The 24,926-nt window shown below is 39.2% G+C and overlaps 2 protein-coding genes across 2 annotated transcripts; one reads left to right on the forward strand and one right to left on the reverse strand.

The window, feature by feature from the left end:
- Positions 1-112: 112 nt before the first annotated feature.
- Sgt1 (suppressor of G2 allele of skp1) lies at positions 113-8,992 on the forward strand. The gene is made up of 6 exons (XM_028316470.1): positions 113-325; positions 2,929-3,039; positions 3,702-3,903; positions 4,581-4,666; positions 6,098-6,202; positions 7,102-8,992. Exons 1-6 carry the CDS (start codon positions 293-295, stop codon positions 7,207-7,209), a joined length of 645 nt encoding a protein of 214 aa, XP_028172271.1. The 5' UTR covers positions 113-292; the 3' UTR covers positions 7,210-8,992.
- Positions 8,993-10,474: 1,482 nt separating this feature from the next.
- Positions 10,475-24,691, reverse strand: LOC114361448 (transmembrane protein 145). The gene is made up of 16 exons (XM_028316471.1): positions 24,581-24,691; positions 23,162-23,291; positions 22,297-22,446; positions 21,592-21,728; positions 20,750-21,056; positions 20,270-20,476; positions 17,402-17,486; positions 16,460-16,681; positions 16,064-16,236; positions 15,430-15,561; positions 14,753-14,840; positions 14,121-14,194; positions 13,407-13,481; positions 12,065-12,159; positions 11,158-11,633; positions 10,475-10,788 (listed from the first exon to the last, which is right to left on the reverse strand). Exons 2-16 carry the CDS (start codon positions 23,252-23,254, stop codon positions 10,604-10,606), a joined length of 2,499 nt encoding a protein of 832 aa, XP_028172272.1. The 5' UTR covers positions 23,255-23,291; positions 24,581-24,691; the 3' UTR covers positions 10,475-10,603.
- Positions 24,692-24,926: the final 235 nt, after the last annotated feature.

The raw sequence follows: 24,926 nt of genomic DNA on the forward strand, positions 1-24,926 counted from the left end.
ACGGCAGAGGGGTAAAAGACGTATAGAACGAATGCAGTTTTTAATGATGAATCAATGGATCAATCAATCTCCGAATTTAATACACAGTACATTTTGGAATAACATAAAATAGTCGTGACATGTAAATCGCACTATGGATCAAATAAAAAAAGAAATGTCAGTGTCAGATGTGTCATTCTCTAGAAAAATCGCTGGCTGATTGTGTTCGTCGGTTCTGTTTTTTCTCTATTTTATCAATAAATAACTCCACTAATTGCATTTATTTTGATTTTTCCAACGAGGGCACCCAAAAATGGGCGATAAAACCGAAAACGCACCTGCTGAGGTATGTTTTGTTACAGTAAAATTATGGATCTTTCTAGCATGCATTTCTTACTTTCAAAATGTATATTTAGAAATGAAATTCTACGGTCTTTGTGTTTGTAATGTGATAGTACTGAGTGGCTGCATAATTACTTTCTTTCTTTATGCAATTTCATAAATTATAACTATGTAGTCTTGAGGTAATTACATTAAAATTTAGTGTATGCCAACTAAGTGAAATATTGATCAAACTTTTACTTTACTTATCAAATATTCTGGATATTCTGGGAGACAAAATTATATTGGATAAAGTACCTATATTATTTATCATTACACATTTATTTTATTAATTTCAACATATTTTTAGTACCTAACTTTCAATGTAGGTTTTTTGTACCAACATAAAAATTTAGTAAAAATCAGCTCTTGCATGGTCTCTTCAAAAGTAAAAGATGTTTCATATGAAAAATCTAGAACCTTCCATGGTTGTTTCTGTGCCTCTCAAATAAAATACTAAATTTTTGGCATTCTTCCAGCATTGTCTTCGTTTAACAACTAATTTTGCCATGGATACTTAGCTTATTCACCAACTGGTACTGATGTTTTACCAGTTGATGTATGAGTGAAGTAACTAGAGCCCTCATTGCTATTAATTACAACTTCATTTACACCCATATTCATAAGCTTTTTTTTTTTTTTTTTTTTTTATGCTAGCCAAGGCAGGTATTTGACCGCAATCGCACCTGGTGTTAAATGAGATGCAGTCTAGGATGGTACATACCTGCCCTGTAAGTGCCTATTCACTCTCGCCTTGAAAACGCCCGGATTATAGTGTTCAGGAAATACAGCAGCAGGCAGCGAATTCCAGTCCCTAGCTGTTCGCATTTTATAGGAGTCGTCGAAACGCTTAGTGCGAGCTGGTGGAATGTCGACAATGTAGGGATGGTACGCTAGCCTGCGTCTGGTTCCCCGGTGAAGCTTGCTTAAATGAAGCAGAAAATCGAACGCACAGCGTTGAATAGAGCTCTGTGATTGTTTATGTGTGACCCTTTGCATCCACCGCACTGTGAGGCCTCACATGGTAATGTTTGTGAATACGAGAGTTAGGCTTCAAGTGTAGCATATTAACGGCCGAATACTGAAACACTACTCAAATCTGTCACTCAGCTGACGGGCTCCTAAATTTAAGTATCCTTCAATTTTAAATGGTATTCTCAAACACCACTCAACGGATTTGAAGCCGTGATCAGCTAAGCAGCTCTCAAATGTTTACATAATGGCAACATTTACCAAAAAAAGTATGTTTTCATTTACACAAATGATAACTTTACGTTTTTTATCCGTTACACGCAGCATCGTTTGGTTATGTATCGTCTTTTATGGAAATATTACTCAATCAACTTAACATACAACAGTTTATTTTTAGTTTCTATTATACATTAATGTCGTTTTATTATATAAAAAAATTAATGCTTGCATTTTTATTTAATTAAAAAAATAATTTTAAAGGTGATACTTTTTATTGTTGAAATCTATTAAGTGGCGATCGTGGACCGAAACGTAACCACAATTGACATTTATCATTGTTGACTGACAGAGCATCAAATTGACAAATCAACAACTCTTGGAAATGCTGCTATGCGATGTCCCCTTAATCCTCAGAAATAGGCATGTTTATGTAAAGCGATTTCATAGCAGCTATTTTGGTTGTTACTTCGTGCACTATACGATGCACAGTTGGCTGTTAGATGTGGAAGATATCACCTAGTACACGTTCATAACTTCCCGTTGCGTAGAACAGTAGGGTTATAATAAGTATTTGGTCCACTGGTTGTATGGCATTTGGTGCGGGGTTTCAAAGAGCTTCCAAATTATGAATCCAGACACAACACCGTTTCTTTAGAGATGCGGAACCTCGCTCGGAATTGCATGTCATTATAATAATATTTTTCAATAGCGTTCAGCATTATTGCGTTCCTGCGATTAGATCTAGGTATTTCCTCGAGCCTCGAAAGAAATGATAACGATGACACACATTATTTACCACTATTTAGGTCGATTTTGGTATAAGAATAGGATTTAAGATACCGCGCAAGCACTCTCAAATTTAACAGCTGCTTAAGACGATTTGACAGTTGTTTGAGTAATGCTTAGCGTTGAATGGCGTTTCAGTATGCGAAAATTCATTTAAGTGGCGTTTGAGTGCAACTTAATTTGAGAGGTGCTTAAAAATTGAGAACTGCTCAGATATTGTTTTGAGTATGCGAAATGTAAGTTTAGGAGCTGCTTAACTATTTGAGAAGCCGTCAAATATTTAAATGGCGTTTCAGTATTCGGCCGTAACAGTTACAGCCAACTAAGTAATGGTCTAAATTACTTTAGACTGCTCTCAAGCAGTCAAATCAAATAATTATTCAGTACTTAGACCCTTTCCAGGGCACTCGTACACATCCCAAATATAGCTTGCCCTACCACCACTTCAGGAAAACATAAGGGCTGGTGCTGTGCTTTTGTCAGCCTCTTTTGCAATTAATAGACACAGCAAAGTAGTCAGTACACTCTCAGTCAAGCTAAGGATTGTTGGTTTGTTTCCCATTACAATTATCTGTACATAATTTGTTGCAGAAACCGAAGATCAAACACGACTGGTACCAGACTGAAGCGCAAGTGGTCATCACCATACTCATAAAAAATGCTCCGAGTGATAAAGTAAAAGTGTGTTATGGAGACAGAAGTGTAAGTTCATACAATAGGAAAGATCGTAGCCTGAAATAACTATAAATTTCACCAGATCGTTGGTCCACCTAGTGGTAGGCCTGCCCACACTACGTCTTCCGGCTCGTGGTCGCCACTCGAGAACTTTTCTGCCCCAGCGGCCATCTATGCAAACTATGTGCCCCGCCCTTGGTTGACCGATGATCTGGTAAAGGTCGCGGGAGGAACCTGGATGCGGGCGGCGCGCCGCCCAAGGATTTCTACAACGACCGGTCCTGCGCCGCGGCGCAGGACCGGTCGTTGTAGAAATCCTTGGGGAAGGCCTTTGTCCAGCAGTGGACGTCATTCATCTGAAAGGAACGAAACTATAAAATCAAAACTGCTAAATGTAAAGTCTTAATCACAGATCACAGAAACTAAAGGGAGATGTGTCAAGGGGGCGGGGCCGTTGTCGCAGCAATATGCCCAAAACAGAACACATTGCTGCAGATGTCATAATGTAAACAGTTATTGCTTGCGTAGTACTAAAGATTATTCGAACGTTGAGTACTGATACCGCAGTGGTTAATGAGCACATATTTTGATTACTTTGTTTGTGTCAATTGCTAATGCGACACAGTTCCGAACTCAGCGCATTAGTTGGCATCTCTCTATATCTCTATGGTCATAATAATTCATTTCAGCTCTCCGTAACTAGCTCAATCCCGTCCTCCGACTCTGAATACAGTCTGGAATTAGAACTAGCTCACGAGATAGTTCCATCAATGTGCACACACGTCGTCACGCCTTCCAAGATTGAGGTGAAACTGCGCAAGAAAGAGGGACTGAGATGGAACGTGTTAGAGGGAGAAGGGAAAGAGGAGACAGTTAAAGCTATTCCTCAAGGTTAGTTTTTTTTTGTTTTATATTATGGCTTTGGTTTGTACTTAGCCAGTGTCAAATAAAATTATAATTATAGTCTGGACTGCGAGCACGTAGAATTTTGTCCAATGACCCCAAGCTACCCATCCTTATCGCTCGCGCATAGTTATGTTGCTGTCGCTCTCGCACACTCATTGCGGGCACCCGTCGCACAGTCGCGACAGCAATATAATTACGCGTGAGCGATAAGGATGGGTAGCTAGGGGTCATTGGACAAAATTCTATGTGCTCACAGACCGGGCTTTAAAACTATAAAGTTTTCTCATGATTATAAAATGAATTAATAATAAAATAAATAAAAAGTCTCATTAAAGAAGTTTTTGATTTGTTTTGAGCAGTATTTGTGTGGGTATTACACTTGTATGCCTAATATAAATTAAATTATATTGTGTATTTTCAAATTGAATTTGTGTTTAAAACTAGATTTGACGAATGACGGTACGGGCTTTACAATGAAAACGATGCAAGAGTGTAAATCGCGCAAACGCATTGGTTCGTTGATTTGAAACTTTTTAAAGATAATAATGCAACTCATATTATTATGAGGCACAACTACAGCACTGTGATCTAACAGTTATTACAATAGGTGATATTTTTTACGACCCCATTGAATTAGTTTGTAATTAATTGTATAATTACAGCTGTTATAGACGCGTCCGGACCGCAGCAGCCGCCGAAACTATTCAAGAAAGACTGGGATAAAATAGAGAAAGAAATCAAGAAAATGGTAAGCATTATAAGGAATCAAATCCAATTTTGATCTCTATCAGCTGTAGAAGTTGCACGAAAGTTTGAAAGCGGCACGTGACGTCAAGGAGTGGTTAAAAGTGGAGCACTTTGTGACGTCACTCGGAATTTCAACGCACCATAGATTGTTTCATCCACTCGGGCGCGCCCCAGCAATGTGTGGTCCCGGTCGCGCGGGGTGCGGGGAGTGTGGTCCGAGCAAGCCGTAAGGCATTACTGTAGTGTGCGTGTGCACTCATGGAGCATTAGCGTGTACCGATAACACTCACTATTATTATTATTTATGTATGTATATTTTATGCAGTAGTATTTAGTGTCCGTGACTCTCACTCGGCATGGGGCACACTGAAAACCAGCGTCGTGGCTTCCCTCACCGGGGGCCACGGCATATGCTGAGTGGGGTCCCATTGCGATGGGCATCGCTGTGCGACAGGGTGGCACTGCTTATTTTACTTGCTCTTTCATTGTATGTTTTGATTCCGTGGAGGGTAGTTGAACGGGAAGCATGGTCGATCTGTTTTAATGGTCTCAATTTAATGGACTTTGGTGTACAAATTTGGTGTTATTTTGTGTTCTAAAGTGCAGTGAAGTGATAAATTATAAAAAACATTGAAATACTTCGAATTTGAGCGCGCATCGAGTGTCGAGTGGGTTGTCGTATGAACAACCCGCTTTGGACCCGGTGGCGTCTCGAAACCTGCTTACGGGCATACTTAACTCCACGGAATCCATGAAAAATCAATAGAACTGAAACACCCACGCCACGTTCTATTGATAACTATGTCAATATTTTTCACTCGACATTGGCAGAAATAAACCTCCCAGAGAGGTTTGGTTGCCANCGTCTGTCACAGCCGATTTACTCGGAAACTATAAGTACTACAGTGATGAAATTTGATGGGAATATGTGTTGTATGAACCGCTACAAAATTATGACACTAAATAGTAAAAAAAAGAATTGGGGGTGGGGCCCCCCATACATGTAACTGAGGGATGAAAATTTTTTTTCGATGTACATACCCGTGTGGGGTATCAATGGAAAGGTCTTTTAAAATGATATAAAGTTTTCTAAAAAACATTTTTCTTAAAGTGAACGGTTTTTGAGATATCAGCTCTCAAAGTCGTAAAAAGTATGTCCCCCCCCCTCTATTTTTATAACTACGGGGTATAAAATTCTAAAAAAAATAGAGGTGATGCATGCTAATTAACTCTTTCAACGATTTTTGGTTTGATCAAAGTATCTCTTATAGTTTTTGAGATAGGTTGATTTAACTGTAATTTTGTTTATTTTTGTTTTACCTCTTTTGTCTTTTGTGATGTCCATAGCAATAAATGTTTCTTTCTTTCTTTCTTTCACTCAAACATTCGCGGAAGAATGGTGGGGAACTATAATCCTATGATGATGTTGCAGGAAGAAGATGAAAAGCCCGAAGGCGATGCGGCATTAAACGCCCTCTTCCAGAAGATATACGGCGAGGGCTCGGACGAGGTGCGCCGCGCTATGAACAAGAGCTTTGTAAGTGTTTGACTAAACATTGTTTCTCCTATAGTCTGGACTGCGAGCACGTAGAATTTTGTCCAATGACCCCAAGCTACCCATCCTTATCATCATCATCATCATCATTTCAGCCATAGGACGTCCACTGCTGAACATAGGCCTCCCCCAATGCTTTCCATGTTGATCGATTGGCAGCGGTCTGCGTCCAGCGCTTCCCTGCTACCTTTACGATGTCGTCGGTCCACCTTGTAGGTGGACGTCCCACGCTGCGTTTTCCGGTACGCGGCCTCCATTCCAGAACCTTTCTGCCCCATCGGCCGTCAGTTCTGCGTACTATGTGCCCTGCCCATTGCCACTTCAGCTTGCTAATCCGTCGGGCTATGTCAGCGACTTTGGTTCGTTTACGGATCTCCTCATTTCTGCCTGATTCCCATCCTTATCGCTCGCGCGTAATTATGTTGCTGTCGCGCTCGCACACTCACTGCGGGCGCCCGTCGCACAGTCGCGACAGCAATATAATTACGCGCGAGCGATAAGGATGGGTAGCTTGGGGTCATTGGACAAAATTCTACGTGCTCGCAGACCGGGCTTTAGCACATTTCGCTGTCTGCTGCTGTCTTTCCCGAACACTATAATCCGGGCCTTTTCAAGGCGAGAGTGAATAGGCACTTACAGGGCAGATAATTATGTACCATCCTAGACTGCATCTCACATAACATCCCGTTTTAACCCCCTTAGGGGTAGAGTTTCGTAAAATCCTTTCTTAGCGAATGCCTACGTCATAACATCTATCTGCATGCCAAATTTCAGCCTGATCCGTCCAGTGGTTTGGGCTGTGCGTTGATAGATGGATCACTCATGTCAGTCAGTCAGTCACCTTTGAGTTATAAATATTTAGATACATAAACTTTCCACAGGTGGAGTCTGGAGGCACAGTTCTCAGCACCAACTGGAATCAAGTGGCCAAAGACAAGGTAGAGGTGAAACCGCCCGACGGACTCGAGTTCAAGAAATGGGAGAACTGAACTGATATTTGTTGAGAACTTGGGATGTTTTCTGCTTCGAGAAAACTATTTCAGAATGTAGGGTAGTCAATCAATAGGGAAAATTTTTGCACGTTATACTCTTTGGACGTACTTACTGTAAATCCAGATACAAAAACAAAACTCACCTATCATTAGCGAAATCTGCGAGAAACATACGCAAATACAAACATAATCTGCTAAAATCCTAAAAAAGTCGGGTAAAAAAGATTGTATCAAAATCTGTTCATCCGTTTGGGAACTACAATGGCGCTGACAGTTAAAAATGACAATATTTACTGTCAAACCCTAACCTAATAATTTAGTTCCCTCAAATCAAATGTACGTAGTATCTCTCGAATGGAAAACATACCAAGTAGGTGTGTAATGCATGTCGATAGTTACAACACTATTGTCGATATTGATTGATGTTTATCGATGTACTAATGCAAACTAGTCAACTTATACAGTCCAATCTTTATTACTGTGCATTTAGATACTTTATACACAAAAATAATGAAGAAAAAGAACTTACAAATTAAGCTGTCAAAGTGTTAATATGTTGGCAACATTGGATTCACATGTCAACTGATAGTGTTGCCAAATTATCGGTACTTTTACTATAGATAAAAGATATTATTCGTGTCGATCGAAAGTTATAGAGTTTTTGTTTTATTCCACTTTTTAATGAAGTAAAAAACGGCGTTTTCCTGAGCTACCAACATGACAACATTATGACGTTAACAGATGCACAGTAAAATGGATTTACTTAGTATTCGAAAAATCTTAGTACACTATCGATGTGTTTACGTTTTAATGTGTGCCGAAGAATTTTATGGAAATGTATTGTTATTTTATTTGAATCAAGAGTTCACATGCTTCAAAAGCACAAATTTATAAAATATTACAAGATGGCTGCTGTAAAATGCAAATGCAATTTTTTGTCAAAAAACAGCGACACTAGCGCCCAAAACGTGAACTAAAGTTCAAATATGCATTTCCATGAATTCTTCAGTACAACTTATTATTAATTTAAGTTTCATATATTGTGTTATTCGATTATAAGACTGTAATATTACGGAGAGTAATGAAATAAAATATTTGTAATTATTTTCGAGTTTTATTTTTAAAATCAGACTAGGGTCACACATATTTACAAATACAGTCAGCGTCAAATCGTTCGTGACACCCAAAGTAGCCAAAAAGTTCGCAACACGTCTTTGTTACAATTGGAATAAGGTTGTGTTGTCACCAATTTGGCCACTTCGGGTGTCCAGAACTATTTAAATCTGATTGTACAACGCATTTTGACAAATACTATCATGAAAACGTACGTTATGCGTTTTAAAATACGTATATATAATAATAATAACTAACTTGTTTCTACCCATGACTTCGCCCGTGTCGATGAACGAAAGAAAAAAGTCGTCTTTTTTTAGTTTATACCAAAATCAGTTCAACTGGTAATTCGTGACAGAAGACATTTTTTTTATAATTATGTTTGTGAAATAAGTACGGTTTGGTCAAAATTTAAGTTCTTTTCCGATGGGGAGTTTAGTACGTAATACATTATCTGTGGTAACTAATAGGTACAAACTAAAAAGTAATGTATTTGTAAAATACGACACTACAACACTTCTACAATATGTAACAAAAACACCGTCCGATCCGAAAGGGTCATAAAGTAGCTTTAACAACATTACCAAAACAAGTATCAAAATTACGTAATTAATAAAAACAATTTTTTTATCGATTTTTAAAGTCAATAAGTTTAGCAATGATTTACCCTACAACGGGGAAATTTTCAAAAAGCGTTAACACTGTCGGCGCGCGGCTTTTTTTAAGACGCTGGGGGTCATGACCTTATGACGTCGCTACGCGTGCCGGCGCATCTCTACCCCTCCCGCGTACCCTCTACACTGCAGTTCGGATTGCCATGTAAGCTATTTTATTTTTGTAAATTTTGTATTTATTTTTCATGGGGTATTTTTTTTATAATATTTTATGAAAATTATTACACAAATGGAATCTTAACTCGATACCTATTAACACCTTAATGGATCGGACAGTGTTTCCGTTACATATTGTATATAATCTAAAGTACCTATAGTTATTTACAATAGTAAGTATTACACTGGTCAACAGTGGTTTTGGTGCCAAGGAACTGTATATATTTTTTGATTAAGGACCTTATACTGGTTGCTTTAGTAGCAAATTTGTTGATTTCCTACGTGTGGTTTTCTAGATTTTGACGTGTATAGAAAAATACAAAATTTCACCAAAATCAGCGTTTTTAATATTTTGAAGTGCTTAAAAACTTTCTTTTCCACGACTTTTGTGAATGAGGTGTAATGGAACTATCACGTTACATCCTCCAGCAGTAATCAGCCATCATATAGCTATCCCATCTGCCTTGGTACCTCTCTTCCAATGGTTTTTAGGTCTTGATAGCATCGCTCTCCCTGTTCTTAGCTATAGCATGCTATAGTGACCCAAGATTCTCTGGGAATTGGTCAAGATGACTGTGGAGGTAGTGCCCTTTGATGAAAATTATTACATCCTGAGTTTTTAGGGCATGTCTCACAATTTCATAGAAGTTACTAGTCCTGTGATTTCCGAAAAAACTTTTAGTAACTTCATCGAAATAAGTCCACGTAAATCGTTCCAAACGTCCATCAAACTTAAGAAATCAGTATCTTTTATTAATATTATTATTTGTGGGCCATAAAAAATTTACTGCTTTAACCTTTTTTTATGCTCAAACCAGGATTTTTTTTTGTTCTTTCCTCACTTTTTCCACTCTGAACTTCATGTTATGGCTTCTTTGACCATTAAAACATTGCCTCAGTGTTCACAGCAGATTATACAAACAATTTCGGGTATCCACGGCTTGAATACAACCACAATTTCCGACTTAAAGTAAGAAAAATAAGCACTTTTTATTAAAATTTTGTCTAAATTTTTGAAATTCTTAACTGTGTGCACATCACAAATGTAACAAATTACATTTGGATCGTTGAGGCAACTTCTTGGCAATGCAGACATGATATTAAAATAAATTTCGTTATAAAAATATACCGATAACATTACAAACTGTGCAACCAAAGTACCAATTAAAGCTAAAATTTAAAACTGAGGGTAGATCAAAAACTACACGTAGGAAAAAAAAAAGAAAAATGTTTTTATTATTACTAATACACACCTAATAATAAACTATCAACAGAATCTCGGCACCATTTTAATTTTGATTTTTTGTTGACCAGTGTTATTGCTATAAAAGGACTATTCCTGAGTATTTAGTAAATAATATTGTTTTAAATAAAATAGATTAACAAAATCAACCAAAGTGTACCACAGGGTACTATATTATGCCCAGTCTCATAAATCATGCAACAAATCAACCTTTACTACTGCTAGCGTTGAACAAGTCGATGGTGGCCTTGCTAACCGTGTTAGGATATGTTTGGACATGTCCCTCGTGTATCGTGGAGATCTCCCCAGAACTTGACTGCAGACCGTTCCGAACTGGAGGCACTTTCTTCCCATTTGTAAGGGAGATTGAGGTCTTGGGTGAGTCTGGGTCTGAAAAAATTTTTTATCTTTATGATTGATTAAAATTAAACTACCGGTATAGATCGTGCCATCCACGAAGACGCGCCCCACCATTCTTCCGCTAATGTTTGAGTGTTATCGGTACACGCTAGATTATACATAAGTGCACACGCACACTACAATAATGATGCTCGGATCAAACCCCCCGCACCCCGCGCGACCGAGACCAAATATTGGTGGGGCGCGTCTTCGTGGATGAAACTATTTATACTCATCTATCCGAGACTAGCAAAACCAAAAGTAGAATATTATTTTAGGAATATCTATCAAGGAAGGAAGGATATCCCTAAGTCACAGAAAAAAATAGATCAATCTGCCATATTGTACACTAAAATTTACCTTCTTCAACACTCTTCGCTTTTTTTTGCATCCCGACCACACAAGGACCTTTAGCCAGCGACCAAGAGGGAACAGGCACCTCCTCCCTCTTTATAGGTTCCAGAATATTCCTCCTAGACCTCAAAACCAACGGCAAATCGCCTCTAGAAAAATCCCTCCCAACCTCCCCATTTTTGTTGATATTTTCATGCGGCAACACTGTTTTATCTTTTATTTCTTGTGGCAATACTGCTTCTATTTTCGATATGTGGCCTTCGACTGTAAATATTTCTTTGTCTTTAACATTTAATATTGGTTTTATATCGTCTGAAGCATTAGTTTCAGTGCTGTCTTGCTTTATGAGCCCATTTTTGGGTGATATTGAGTCTATATTATGAGGTACACCGTTGAGTTTGGGAGTGCCGTTTTCTAAAGACAATGGAGGAGCAGTAGCCATGTATTGGCTGTACATATTGCCTATTAGCTCTTCGGTGCGTCTGAAAATAATAAAAATCATTAGATCATTTTAGTTTCCAATGCAGGAGCACATCTCTCTCGCTCTCTCACTCTCTCTCTCTAATTTACCAGATTTCGTACGCGTCACAGAAACATCGGGATAAAAACTAGGTATCTGTTTTCCTAGAGTCAAAGGGACTATTCCCACCTCTCGTTCCCACCGCTGCAACTCTTGTGTAGCCAGGATCTACAGCTTGACCGCCAATAAAAACCCAACCAGTGAAGGCCAAGTTTGTCCCGGGGGAAAGTTAAACTGTCATTGGACCCGCAACGAAATTTATCAGAAGAATTAAGGAGCTCGAAGTTAAGGTTCGAATTCCCTCCAGTGCAAAGCGGAGGCCTTTGACCAGACATCATTTGGCTGAAACGAACGAATATTAGTGGGGCAATAGAATATTATTTATTTACTTACCTAGTAAGAGGTATAATGACGGTCTGTGCAGCGCCATTAGAAGTAGGATGGTAGGCGTTGTGGCCAAAACTGTCGAGGGCAGAGCTGCCTGTCACCTGGACATTACATACAGTTTATGTGACCCGCCCCGGTTTCGCACGGGAGGTACATGGTTTTACACATAAAAACCTTCCATTTGAATCACTATCTATTGCAGAAAATCGCACTAAATTCCGTTGCGCAGTTTAAAAGATGTAATCTCACAGACAGAGTGACTTTGGGTTTTTCCACTATTGAACAAAAAGTTCACTAATCCCCGTCAACGGGGAATAGTGAACTTTTTGTTCCCGTAATCCCCGTTAACGCCAATTGGAGCTTATAACTAACAAGTCAATAAACCCCGTTATATTAGGATTTTATGTTTAACATAATGGGGATTAATGAACTTTTTAGTTAATTAATCCCCATTATATGCTCCAATTGGCGTTAACGGGGATTAGTGAACAAAAAACTCACTAATCCCCATTGACGGGGATAGCGTTGACTAGTGGAATAAACCTGATTTTATTTAAACTATGAAAAAATTTCTGTAGTTCTCTGTTCGTAGCTTTACGTCTACGCACTACGCATACGTAGCATTCCGTAGTCTTCGTAGTGTTCCATAGCTCGTAGCGTTTCGTAGTTAGTGCGGTAGCTTAGCTTTTTTCATGAGACCTATGTATTTAGTTACTTGAACTAAAGCCTGGTCCGTGAGCACGTAGAATTTTGTCCAATGACCCCAAGCTACCCATCCTTATCGCTCGCGCGTAATTATGGTGCTGTCGCGCTCGCACACTCACTGCGGGCGCTTGTCGCACAGTCGCGACAGCAATATAATTACGCGCGTGTGATAAGGATGGGTAGCTTGGGGTCATTAGACAAAATTCTACGTGCTCCCGGACCAGGCTTTAGTCAAGCACTTAACCCAGTTAGTGCCTGAGGTATGGGAGGGTAGGGGTGACAATGACATATTATAACGTGACAGGCACACAAATCTCAAATCTGAGATCTCGCTGACGTTTGACCTTCACAAACACACCTCTCGTGCCAATGAGGGCTATCGTTTTAGCGCTCACCAGTTAGCGCCACTGTAGAGTAAGGTCCTGTCACTTGCTAGTAGCGAAGACAGTGGCACCAACTGGTGAGCGCTAAAGTGGTAGGAGGACTATCGCATTTGCACTCATCAGGATGGCGCCACTGTAGAGTAAGGTCCTGTCAATCGCCAGGGGTGCCAACTGTTAAGTATAAAAACGATAGCCCTCATTCCATACCTCATGCACTAAGTTAAGCGCTACATCTTTGGTAGGTACATTTTTGAACTCACCTCCATGACGCCAATTTGCGTTGTACGAACGTGGTATGGAAAATTCTTATTTGCAAACACTGGTAGCGTCAATAACTGAAAAAAAAACAATATTTATTAATGCTGTAAAACCAAAATAACTAAGGCTGGGTTGCACCATCTTACTTTAACTTTGACAAACGTCAAACATCTGTCAAACTCCATACAACTCAGCCTAAGAAGAAACAGTTGTGTTTATTAATGTATAAGTATGTATATTAAGATATAATTTTTAAATAAGATTATTAAGTAGTAGGTAATTTGTTTTGGTACAAATTACTAATAGTTAGGTTAGCCTCTCGTACTAAGCATAATAATATAGGTACTTGTGTCACGAGTGAGCTCACCACAATAGTCGAGCGTCAGGGTTCGAACCCGCGTTCTTCGGATTACGAGTCGGCCAGTCCGACCCCTTCACCGTTAGGCTATCGTGGCTTCAATACAAAATTCTATAATCATCATCATCATCATCATTATCATCATCATCATCTCAGCCATACGACGTCCACTGCTGAACATAGGCCTCCCCCAATGCTTTCCATGTTGCCCGTTTGGCACCCACAAGGTGGACCGACGACATCATATAGGTAGCAGGAAGGCGCTGGACGCAGGCCGCTACCAACCGGGCAACATAGAATTCTATAATATTTAAGAAAATAACTTACTTATCAAATAGATTTCAAACAAAATACTTACTAAAAACATGATATGCCCGCTAAATGTGATAAATAGTAGTACAGCTATTACTACGCTTTCTCGTACCCACTTATCTGAAAACACAAAAGTTTTTAGACTCTAAACATACATTAGACACAACCCAGTCGAGTTAACTGCGCACCTGGGGGGCGTGACGTCACATTGCCGCTGTCTGGTACGGACAGGGCGAACGCGGGGAGGTGTGCGGGTGAATGCGAGGGAGAGCCGCATTCCAGCGAGGTGCGCCGTTAAGCCTTGATCACACGTACCGAGCAAACGGGCGAGACAGTGCTCCCGGCCGAGTACTCGGTGTGTATGAACATTACGCCGAGGGCTCGGCCGAGCGCTCCAGTAAGTGACTCGCTCACCCAACTGTCTCGACCGAGTAAACATTTTACTGTCTCGCCCGTTTACTCGGTACGTGTGATCAAGGCTTTAGCTCGATCGGGTTGTAGGTAAGGTACAGTAGGGCACAGTTTCAGCTACCCATTTATTTTTCTCTCGCTGTGATCAAATGGCTATTCTTTGCGATAGAACGAGAAATGACCGAAAATGGGTAGCTGGAACTGTGGCCTATAGTACTTATCAAGAGATAATGTAAATAAATAAATAAATAAATTGTTTAAACTCACCAATATAAGAATTCGCGGTTAAAATAAAAAGAGGTCCCGCGTAAAACCAGAGAGTCCCACAAATAAAGAATGGGCAGTAGAAGGTATTCTGCAAAAACATTATAAAATTATTAACCTAACTTACTACCCGTTCGCGCTAAGTTTGCCGGTCCGTGGAATGCGCGTCCGGGTCCTCCAACCGCGATTAAACGCAATTATCTAGTTAGTGATGAAATGCAATTAATGTGTCTTATTTTACGCAAATACACAATTTTTATCAATAATAATAAATAAAAAATATTTTAAATATAGTTTGTTATAGTTATAGACGCTTCCCTTCGAGTGACGTCATATCGCCAGCGGCAAACTTAAAGCGAACGGATAGTAGTTATAAAAGCATTAGAAATCAGAACTTTTTGCATCCACTAAGAAGGTATTATCTTGATCCTGAACATTTAAAGGTAACCTGGAGTAACCCTTTGTCCTGAATTCATGAACCGACACTAGCTCACAACGAGAACTTAAAAATTTCTAGGTTAAGCTCAGCGCGGGTTTTTCAAGTGAAAGGCACATAAACAATAAACAAAAGAAAATTAAGTATGTAACGTGTCCAATCTTGGAATCCCTCCTCATTCCGGACCATAAAGTCGTCTATTACGAATATTATATTATAGAACCATAAAAGATCTCACACTAACCTTTTCTGGATATTTTCTGACGGTGAAAAATGTGGAATAAGCAAAAACACACCACGCGAGTATCCTTAGAACTATCAGCCCATAGCCTGCAGGGCTCTCGTATAAGTATAACACCTCCCCTGGATCGAAGGCCTAAGGAAAAAACATTTATATGCACAAAAGAGTAAATCAAAACCATGTGAACTTATAGGAAAAAAAAGGCTAAATGTCAGTGACAATTTAGACAACATCTTTGATTGAAAAAAAATCTACATGCAGAAATTTATTAGTTACTTATGCAACTGTCTGTGAATATAATAATTATTACGAAACAATTGACTTCCTTATGTGCAAATTCAATAAAACAAGAAATTTTGAATTGGGTCCTAAATTGGTTAATTAAAATTTGATATTATTAGGAACTGGTCCCAAAACATGTCCCCTGAAGCACACCTCATGCTATATCAGCGGCTGGTTTACGGAATCAGTGTGGAAAATGTAAATACCACCACCATAGATAAATAATTATAGGTTATACTCTACATAAAATGCCTACACGCACCTTTATTTAAGTCGACTCTTAGAAGACTTTTTTGTCGCAGGCCTTACCCAAACCAAAATTAGTTTTCTTAAAGTAGATTTAGCAATATCTTACCTTAGCCTGGTATATAAACAGGACAATATAAGTGACGATATAGCTGCACATGAAAACAGTCAGTTTGACCGTGAACGCGACCTTGAGCCGCCCTCGCGTTATGGTGTACCCTTTAGCCATCAGGATCAGCAGGAGAAGGAAGGTAGTCTCAGATATGCCGGTGAAGAATAACCCTGGAAGGAAATCAGTCTTTTATTTTTGGCTAAAAAGCGCTTTCATATGTTTCAATTAAACTTTTCAACTGCTTCAGAGGGCTGAGTGAGAATTTACATCAAACGTCGGCACTACAAGCTGTAGATCCTGACTACACAGGAGTTGCAGCGGTGGGGACGAGAGGTGGAAATAGTCCCGTAAACAATGTAGGCCCTTAATTTAAATATCGAATCCTTTACTCACCAACAGTCTTCACACTATAGCTTCCCACCCCATTTGAAGCGTAGCGTATATTAGCCAAAGTCTGAAGCAGCACACCCAAGTGTTGTGACGCTATCGATGCTAGAAACAGCTTGTATGTGGAATGTAGCAGATGTCGACACTTGAGCTCCACGCTGCACATCACTACTGCTATCATAACTATGACGTAAGCGAAGGTATAGGCTAGAAGGACTGGGAGAACATCTGTGGAAGAAAGAAGTCAATTAGAGCATTTTAACACGTCGCACATATATCAACCCGGAAAGGGATCGTAACCGTATCAAATCGAGGCGCTCAGTATTCTTTGTATGAAACTCCATAGACTGCAACGCACACTTATCCGCACTGTAACGTAAACGCCTCGCAATTGACAGCTCGCGTAAGGCGATACGGTGTTGATTCCTTTCCGAATTGATAAGTCTGTTATGAGCTTAATGCCCGTTTTCACCTTCAATCCCTAATTTTTAAGTGACCCCTTGTTAATAAAATTCCTGTTATTTGTCACCATAGGGGTCAGCTAAATTAGGGATTGATGGTGAAAACGGGCATTAGCCTCAACCGAAGAGATGTGACTCTTTCTAATTTACCAGAGGCAAATGGAGGATTTGGCCTACACTCCCCACGCTGGCCAGACGGGTTCGGTAAATCTGCTGATATTCGCATATCTATCCCTTAGTCGCTCTTTAAGATATCCATGGGAAGAGTGGAGATAAACTGATGTGAATCAACTTCCAAAAATGTGTCTTTTGTTCCAATTGTATTGTCGATGATACTGAATAAACATTTTTTTTCTTTCTTTCTTTCTTTCTTTCAATTTCAAGAAGCTTTATGGGGCAAGATTTTTCTTTGATTTGAATTTGATTCTACTGATCTTATGATCAAAAGAACCTTATTTTACAGTGCACAATATCGTTTTCTACTTACAAAACTCATCAGCAGAGAAATGTTCGTGCCAAAAATCACCGTCAGGTCCATTCGTCATCAGGAACTTGTAACGGACATCTAGACCCTGAAATCAAACGAATCTGGTTAAATATTGGAAAGGAACTATATTTCCCTTAGAGCTTACAGTTGCTGATGGCAATAAAACATCAACGCTCCCTAGCATAATGAGACTAAGGAAATGAAGCTTATACTATCACAGTTTTCGGTCCTTAATTGCTTGATGCTGCTTACAAAGAGACATGCAGCGCCATCTCTTGGTCAAAAATAGAACTACTTACTTTAGAGCTATCAACTTAACATGTATTTAGCGCCATCTCTCGCTCAAAGCTAGAACTACATACCTTAGAGCTGTCGCAGTTGCTGATAGCAATGAACCACCAGCGCTCCCTAGCGGAGCGGAACCGGCGCGAGTTGTGACACGACACGACCAGTCGCTCAGTGGCCGCGTGCCGTTTGCTCTGTCTGTGGGGCTGCTGGTTCGATGAAGAGTTGAGCCGGCGATATATTGAGTATTTGAGAGACTTAAGAAATGAGAGCTTAGGAAATACCTTTCACTTGTACAGCATCTGATCCTTACTTTTTGAAAACAATGACGCCCGTATTCACAAACATCACTATGAGGGCTCCTAGTGCGCGTGGACGCACAGGGTGACACACGAACCAATCACAGAGCTCCATTCAACGCTGTGGGTTCGATTTGCTGATTCACTTAAGCACGCATCGTTTGGGAATACTGGCGTGAGACATGCAGCACTTTACCCTACAGCTATCAATTTAACATGCATATAGCGCCATCTCTTGGTCAAAAACAGAACCACTTACTTTAGAGCTATCGCAGTTGACATGTATTTGGCGCCATCTCTTGATCAAAAACAGAACTACTACCTTAGAGCAATCGACTTGACATGTATTTAGCGCCATCTCTTGATCCATAATAGAACTACATTGCACATTTACCTTAGAGCTGTCGCAGTTGCTGATAGCAATGAACCACCAGCGCTCCCTAGCGGAGCGGAACCGGCGCGAGTTGTGGCACGACACGACCAGTCGCTCAGTGGCCGCGTGCCGCTTGCTCTGTCTGTGGGGCTGCTGGTTCGACGAAGAGTTGAGCCGCCGATATGATATTGAGTACTTAAGTGATTTAGGAAATGAGAGACTTAGGAGGTAGCGCTCGTATATCTTGTTTGTGGATATTTTGCTGATAGCAGTAAACTACCAGCATAATATCTTGGCAAATGTAGCTTTGATTGACATTGGATTGATGCTACTTGAAATAAATTTAGCGCCATCTCTTGGTCAAAAATAGAACTAAAATACATTTACCTTATACGAGTATATCGCAGTTGCTTACCTATAGCAATGAATCATCGTCGCTCCCTAGTCCCTAGCTTATAACACTGCACAACAGCATTTCTGATGATTGGGTTATGTTACATGATATTAGTCCAATTTTTAATGACGATTTCAAATCTGTGATTGAAATGTCTGTATCAGCTCTGGTTAAAAAAATATGACACTTGGGTCTTTTTGTAAAAAACACTCTTTTTTTTAGATATGATCCTATTTTATGAAGTTGTTATATTGAAAAAACTTTCTTTTATTTGACTTCCTTGCTGATGCTGAAGACAGACAGCTCTTCTGAATGATTCAACAGCAGCCAGCCATCATGTGTGCATTCCAGTGGCCCTGATAGCGTCCCTCTATCGTACGGAGGCCCTGATGGATTTGCTCGCCATGTTCTTCACTTAGATCCTTAAGAGTTGTGATAAAATTGTTCAGGTGATTGCGAAGAGAGTGTAATTCGATGTTTATATTACATCCAACCAAAAAAACATGTTTGTAAGTGACTCATACGTTGTTCGATTTGTAAGAATAGTAAGATTTTTTCGGATTTTTAAAAAAAAAAATTAAAATGCCAAAATAACTCATTCCATATCTTTTCGGAAGACTTGAAGATCCTAAATCTCTAAAACGATCGTTTAAACCATCTTGGCTACATGGTTTTGAAAATTTCGGGTCACATTCAAATTCTCTACCACACTGACAGTTTTCGCCTCAAAATGCTCATGTGAAGTATAAACATGAGGTTCAGGTGACTTCTTATGGTTGAAAAGACGTCTACATGCCAAACGTATGCAAGGAATTACCATTTAGTTCAATATTTTTTGGTTAATACCATTTCTGTTCAAAAATAAAAATAACAGTCGTCGCGATGGTTCAAGGGTTCCTTTCAGATCATAGCGGTTTCGTGCCTAAATCTACACATATTCTTATTTGTTTATAAACGTAAAAACTCAACGCATCTTTTCCACGCCTTTTGCGGAATTCAAGGCTTATCTTTCATTTCCACTGGGTCCCCAAACTAATTTTTGTAAGCCAATTTTACGAACTTTGTCACATTTAAACGGATTATTTAAACATATCCTCTCCGCAAATGAAACAAAATTGATTTAGATCATTCACACAAACACTTCTTAATGCTACCATATTAAATTATACAAAGAAAACATAGTATTTTTTGAACTGTCGGCGAATTAAGACTGAATTTTAGCAATTTTTGAGTAAAAGCTATAACACGTAAACAAGAGCTGCTACGAAAAAATAGACGGCAGATTCAGAATCAGCGACGTCAAATTAGTAAACATCATGTATTGAAAGTCAATCATCAGCCAAAAGTTGCAATTTTGTTGTGCAGTGTAACCAATTACCTTAGAGCAATCGACTTGACATAATTATAGTTAGCGCCATCTCTTGGACATAAACGGAACCACTTACTCTAGAGCTATCGACTAGATATGCATTTAGCGCCATCTCTTGATCCATAATAGAACTACATTGCACATTTACCTTAGAGCTGTCGCAGTTGCTGATAGCAATGAACCACCAGCGCTCCCTAGCGGAGCGGAACCGGCGCGAGTTGTGGCACGACACGACCAGTCGCTCAGTGGCCGCGTGCCGCTTGCTCTGTCTGTGGGGTTGCTGGTTCGACTCCGAGTGAAGCCGGCGACGGAGATAGCGCTCGTATATCTTGTTTGTGGATCTTTTTATTTTGTGCTGTGATATAAATCAAGGTCATAACAGGACAAAAATTAAATAAATAATAAATATTCAATGCTAACAAACATTATCTTTTCTATTAATATATTAGTGTAAAGAAGTCCGGTCGCCGAGCAGATAGAATTTAGAATTTTCACTGCGGGCGCCCGTCGCACAGTCGCGACAGCAATACCTATAATTGCGCGCGAGCGATAAGGATGGGTAGCTTGGGGTCATTGTACGAAATTCTATCTGCTCGGCGACCGGACTTTAAATGAAACAAATACTTACGCTGCCATTTACAGGATTGCTAAACAGAATCTCAACATCTTTCAAATTTTGAAATTGACTTTGACTTTCATTTCTATGCGGTCCTATACTCTCCCACAAATCGTCCTCCGGCATAATGGTAGTAAAATTCAAGTCATCTGTAGGCAACAGTTCGTACCAAGTGGTAGAATTTGTACCAGCAGTGGTAGATTTCGGTTTCAAAGTGGTAGTTTTTAGAAATTGGTCGTAGTACGTCGTGTCTAAAGGTAGTTGTGGTTTTGTTGTGATTTTTGTTGACTTTGTTGTTGGTTTCTTTGTTGTTGTAGTGCTGGAACAAAACAAAGAAATATAAAGTTATCCTTTTTTGTTAACCTCAATCTCAAAGTTGGATCTAGCTAAGGATTGAAATTCGCTGCCTATCTACTACTTACTAGAAACCGGGCCTCTCCAAAGCGAAAGCAAATAGGCATTACCTAGGTGATTGCAGTTAAATAACTGCTTTTTACTTAATAAAAAAAAGCAAGAGCCGTGCCCTGCACTGGGGCATAAGTACAACCCGATTGAACTAATTGCGTAGGCCCAATGTGATTGAAATAAATAATAATTATTTAATTTATTAAAGGGTATAAAGGGTATTGCGCACCTCGCAGAAATTCGACTCTCTTCGAAATCCGTAACAGACGAGTGACGTCACGACTGCCGGGTGCGCAGTTAACTGGACCGGGTTGAATTTATAAGCTTTACTTTGCTAAGTTCGATTTTGAAATAAATATGGTCAATGGTCAATCTATTTATTTATATTGATAAACTCAACAGCAATTTTACAATGTACATGGTTGAAAACATTAAATTAGATACCATACCTTTTGGAAGCGGGCAGTTCCTTATTGGCCTTCGTGAGGATGCACCCTGAGTACTCGGTCTCGGGATACCAGTGGGACAGCTTGATTATCTGGTTCTGTCCTGCTTTATTGAGAACAGCTTCGCGTTCTTTGCAGGTCTGAAAAAGTAGTTTTAAAGTTAGGTACATAAAATTCTAAAAAGTCAGATTAACAATGCTTGCTTAAGTGAAGCAGAAAATCGAACGCACAGCGTTGAATAGAGCTCTGTGATTGGTTCGTGTGTGACCCTGTGCGTCCACGCGCACTGTGAGTACTGTTTGTGAATATGGGCGTAAGAGGTAGGTATCCATAATTTGATCGATAATAGGAATGTAATTTTATCAAAATCTATTAGCTTAAATAAACTAAGTAGTTTTACTTAGGAAAATGTTCTATAAAACGTTGCTAAAATCATCATCACCATCATCATCATTTCAGCCATAGGACGTCCACTGCTGTACATAAGTCTCCCCCAAAGATTTCCATAATGACCGGTTGGCAGCAGCCTACATCCAGTGCCTTCCTGCTACCTTTATGAGGTCGTCGGTCCGCCTTGTGGGTGGATGTCCTACGCTATAATGTTTTAAAAATACTTACTCTTGACTTACTTACAAACTTTTGGTATAAATAAGACCTACATAAAGGAATACCTAACTAACATTATAGTAAATAGAAAACATAGTGTACCTTACTACTGTGGTACACTGCTGGCCACTGATTGTCGTCATCGTAATAAAGAAGCAGGTTGGGGATGCCCATGTCCTTGTCATATTCTATCAGGTACTCGAACTGCCCCTCCAGAGAAAGAAAGCAAAATCTGGCTAGGAAAGCCCAGTTCTGAAACAAGACGATTATTTTAGCGAAAGATCACGAATTAGGTAGGTGACTGAAATTTTGGGATTTTAAATAAACGAATAAAGCGAAAGGAAGTGCGCCTCAGCCTGAGAGAGTGATGCCCGTTTTCACCATCAATCCCTAATTTTTAAGTGACCTTTAAGGTTACCTAATACATGACAGGAATATTGTTTTCATAGGGGTCACTTAAAAATTAGGAATGATTGAATTGAATTAGAAAAAATTAGGATTAGGAGGTGAAAACGGGCATCAGACCCTTTGATTCAGTTCTATCACAGTTCTATTCTATTCCTAGATGGGACACACTTGGTTAAAGAAACCCAATTGATAAAGAAGATGATGTCTTTGATTAATTAACTTCTTTTGCGAATTTGTTTATTACAGGAAAATTATCTTGTTTCGTTACAAAAACAAGTGGTGTGGAATTCAATAAAGTTTTTTAACATAATCTAATTTCATTTAATAGATTAATAGCTACATTAAAAATGTCTAAGTTTTTAGTATTTCCTTATACCTAGCTTTCCACCCGCGTGAATTTTTGTCTGTCAAAAACCGGGATAAAAACTATCCTATGTCCTTTCCCGGGACTCAAACTACCTTTATGCCTTTAATCAAAATCGGTTCAGTGGTTTAAGTGACACAGACAGACAGATAGAGTTACTTTCGCAATATAATATTAGTAGGGATAGTAACTTACATCTTTAGTGTCGATTCGTCCCTCCACCCACTTCCCGTGGGCGCCTCCCAGCAACGCTCCTAGCAACCAAAGCTGGACGAAGCGGGAGCGCATATTGATCCAACTAGCCCAGCGGTGATGCGGGAATATACTGGAAAGGGGAAAAACAATAAGTTAGAGCACTGCAGACGCACTGCCTAAAAAACTTACCGCAGACTAGATCAGTTTCTTATTTCTATGTCGATTGTAGTCCTACTTTTAGTCCGGCTCGAAGGACCAATATTGAGGGCTCAAGTTGATTGTTGAATTATAAGAATGTGTTGACTTCCCACAGACTACAGAATCTTTATTGACCGATAGTTTGGGACGGCTTCTAGCTTTTATGAGGAATCTACCGATACCAATTCGATGTTGTGCGCTACTTCATACATGTTCATACTGATTGACAGCCCGACTACACTATCGGTCGACAAAAAGTCTATATTCTGCGGGGTGTCCACAAAAATTCCACACTACTTGAGCCCTCAATATAGTCTATATACTTATCACCTGGGTGATCAAAGTGAACTCCATGCGACACTTTTGGTGTCCTTTGACCACGATAAGAAGTCCACTTCGATCACCTAGGTGATTTTATCCATGGGTGATCAAAGGACTTCAAATCCAGGTGATCAAAGTGGAATAGACCCTCAATATTGGTCCTTCGAGCCGGACTAAAAGTAGGACCACGAACGACACGAAAGCTGTAATTAAGGCAACTTTCTGCTGGATAAAGTTTCAAGATGTTATCGAATAATTCCTTCGTAATAAGTCCTACGCGACCGCTGCTGGTTAACTTTGTTTCTAAGTTTCTATATACATACATAGTATAGAATCAGATAATACGTGTAAATACTATGTTTTCCCGCGACTTTGAGTAATTTTAATAAAAGGTAGCGTAATTGCTTGTGAAATTGCAATTTATTAATAATAAATAAACTTGGACATTTTACACTGCGCCTCTAGTACCAAACTAAGCAAAGCTTGTACTATGGGTACTAGACGACGGATATAAACATACTTAAATACCTACTTTTTTTTTAATACATACATAACATATTAAAGCAAAACCATCTAGTACAAGCGTCTATCCATCCATTACTTTCGCGTTAAAATAAATACCTAATTAAGTATATTATTAGGTATTTTATTGGAAAGAAAAAATTGTGCCAAGGGCAGTTTAATTAGAAAATATTATTCCTACCTAAGTAGTTTGTACACTTAAGTAGGTAAGTATGTCTGCTTTTATATTTCTTGCAAGGACTCTGGTAAGTTAAAGAGGCTTTTTTCAATATTATTGCGTTCATAGCATGGCCACTTTCAATGGGACAGATCATAGTGACAAAAAATCATGACCAACACCTACTTATTAGTAGTTTAAATAAAAATGTTCGTACTCACCCATGATTTTGCGAAACTCATGACCCAAATTCTCTACTTTTCACACACACGTGCGTAATTCACTGATTTTTGTATTGAATAAATCATTTGTTTTCGTCAACCCAACTTGTTGTGAGTTAATCGTTGCCATGGAAACGCGTCTGCGACACACAGCGTAGCTAATCTACCCTCAAGGGTGGGGAAAAGTTAATAATTATTTTATTAGCGGATCATTATCGTAATATTATGGTTCGAAAATGTAGGATAATTAATTAATTGAATGAATATTGAAATGTTGAACAATATTTTTCTCAACTTCAATAAAAGTAATGAAAATAGGATATATTTTTCGCCATAGCAACATGGC

The sequence above is a fragment of the Ostrinia furnacalis genome, unplaced genomic scaffold (genome assembly GCF_004193835.3).
Source record: "Ostrinia furnacalis isolate ACB-3 unplaced genomic scaffold, ASM419383v2 OfSCF5720, whole genome shotgun sequence".
NCBI lineage: Eukaryota > Metazoa > Arthropoda > Insecta > Lepidoptera > Crambidae > Ostrinia > Ostrinia furnacalis.

What these genes read in the sequence shown, in the direction of transcription:
- Sgt1 (XM_028316470.1), top strand. Translation starts at nt 293, where the DNA reads ATGGGCGATAAAACCGAAAACGCACCTGCTGAG. An exon ending in CCGAAAACGCACCTGCTGAG is followed by an intron (nt 326 to 2,928) that starts GTATGTTTTGTT and finishes AATTTGTTGCAG; the next exon opens with AAACCGAAGATCAAACACGA. An exon ending in TGTGTTATGGAGACAGAAGT is followed by an intron (nt 3,040 to 3,701) that starts GTAAGTTCATAC and finishes AATTCATTTCAG; the next exon opens with CTCTCCGTAACTAGCTCAAT.
- LOC114361448 (XM_028316471.1), bottom strand. Translation starts at nt 23,254, where the DNA reads ATGCGCTCCCGCTTCGTCCAGCTTTGGTTGCTAGGAGCGTTGCTGGGA. An exon ending in TGTTTATATACCAGGCTAAG is followed by an intron (nt 15,562 to 16,063) that starts GTAAGATATTGC and finishes TTTTTTCCTTAG; the next exon opens with GCCTTCGATCCAGGGGAGGT. An exon ending in AGCGAAGAGTGTTGAAGAAG is followed by an intron (nt 10,789 to 11,157) that starts GTAAATTTTAGT and finishes AAATTTTTTCAG; the next exon opens with ACCCAGACTCACCCAAGACC.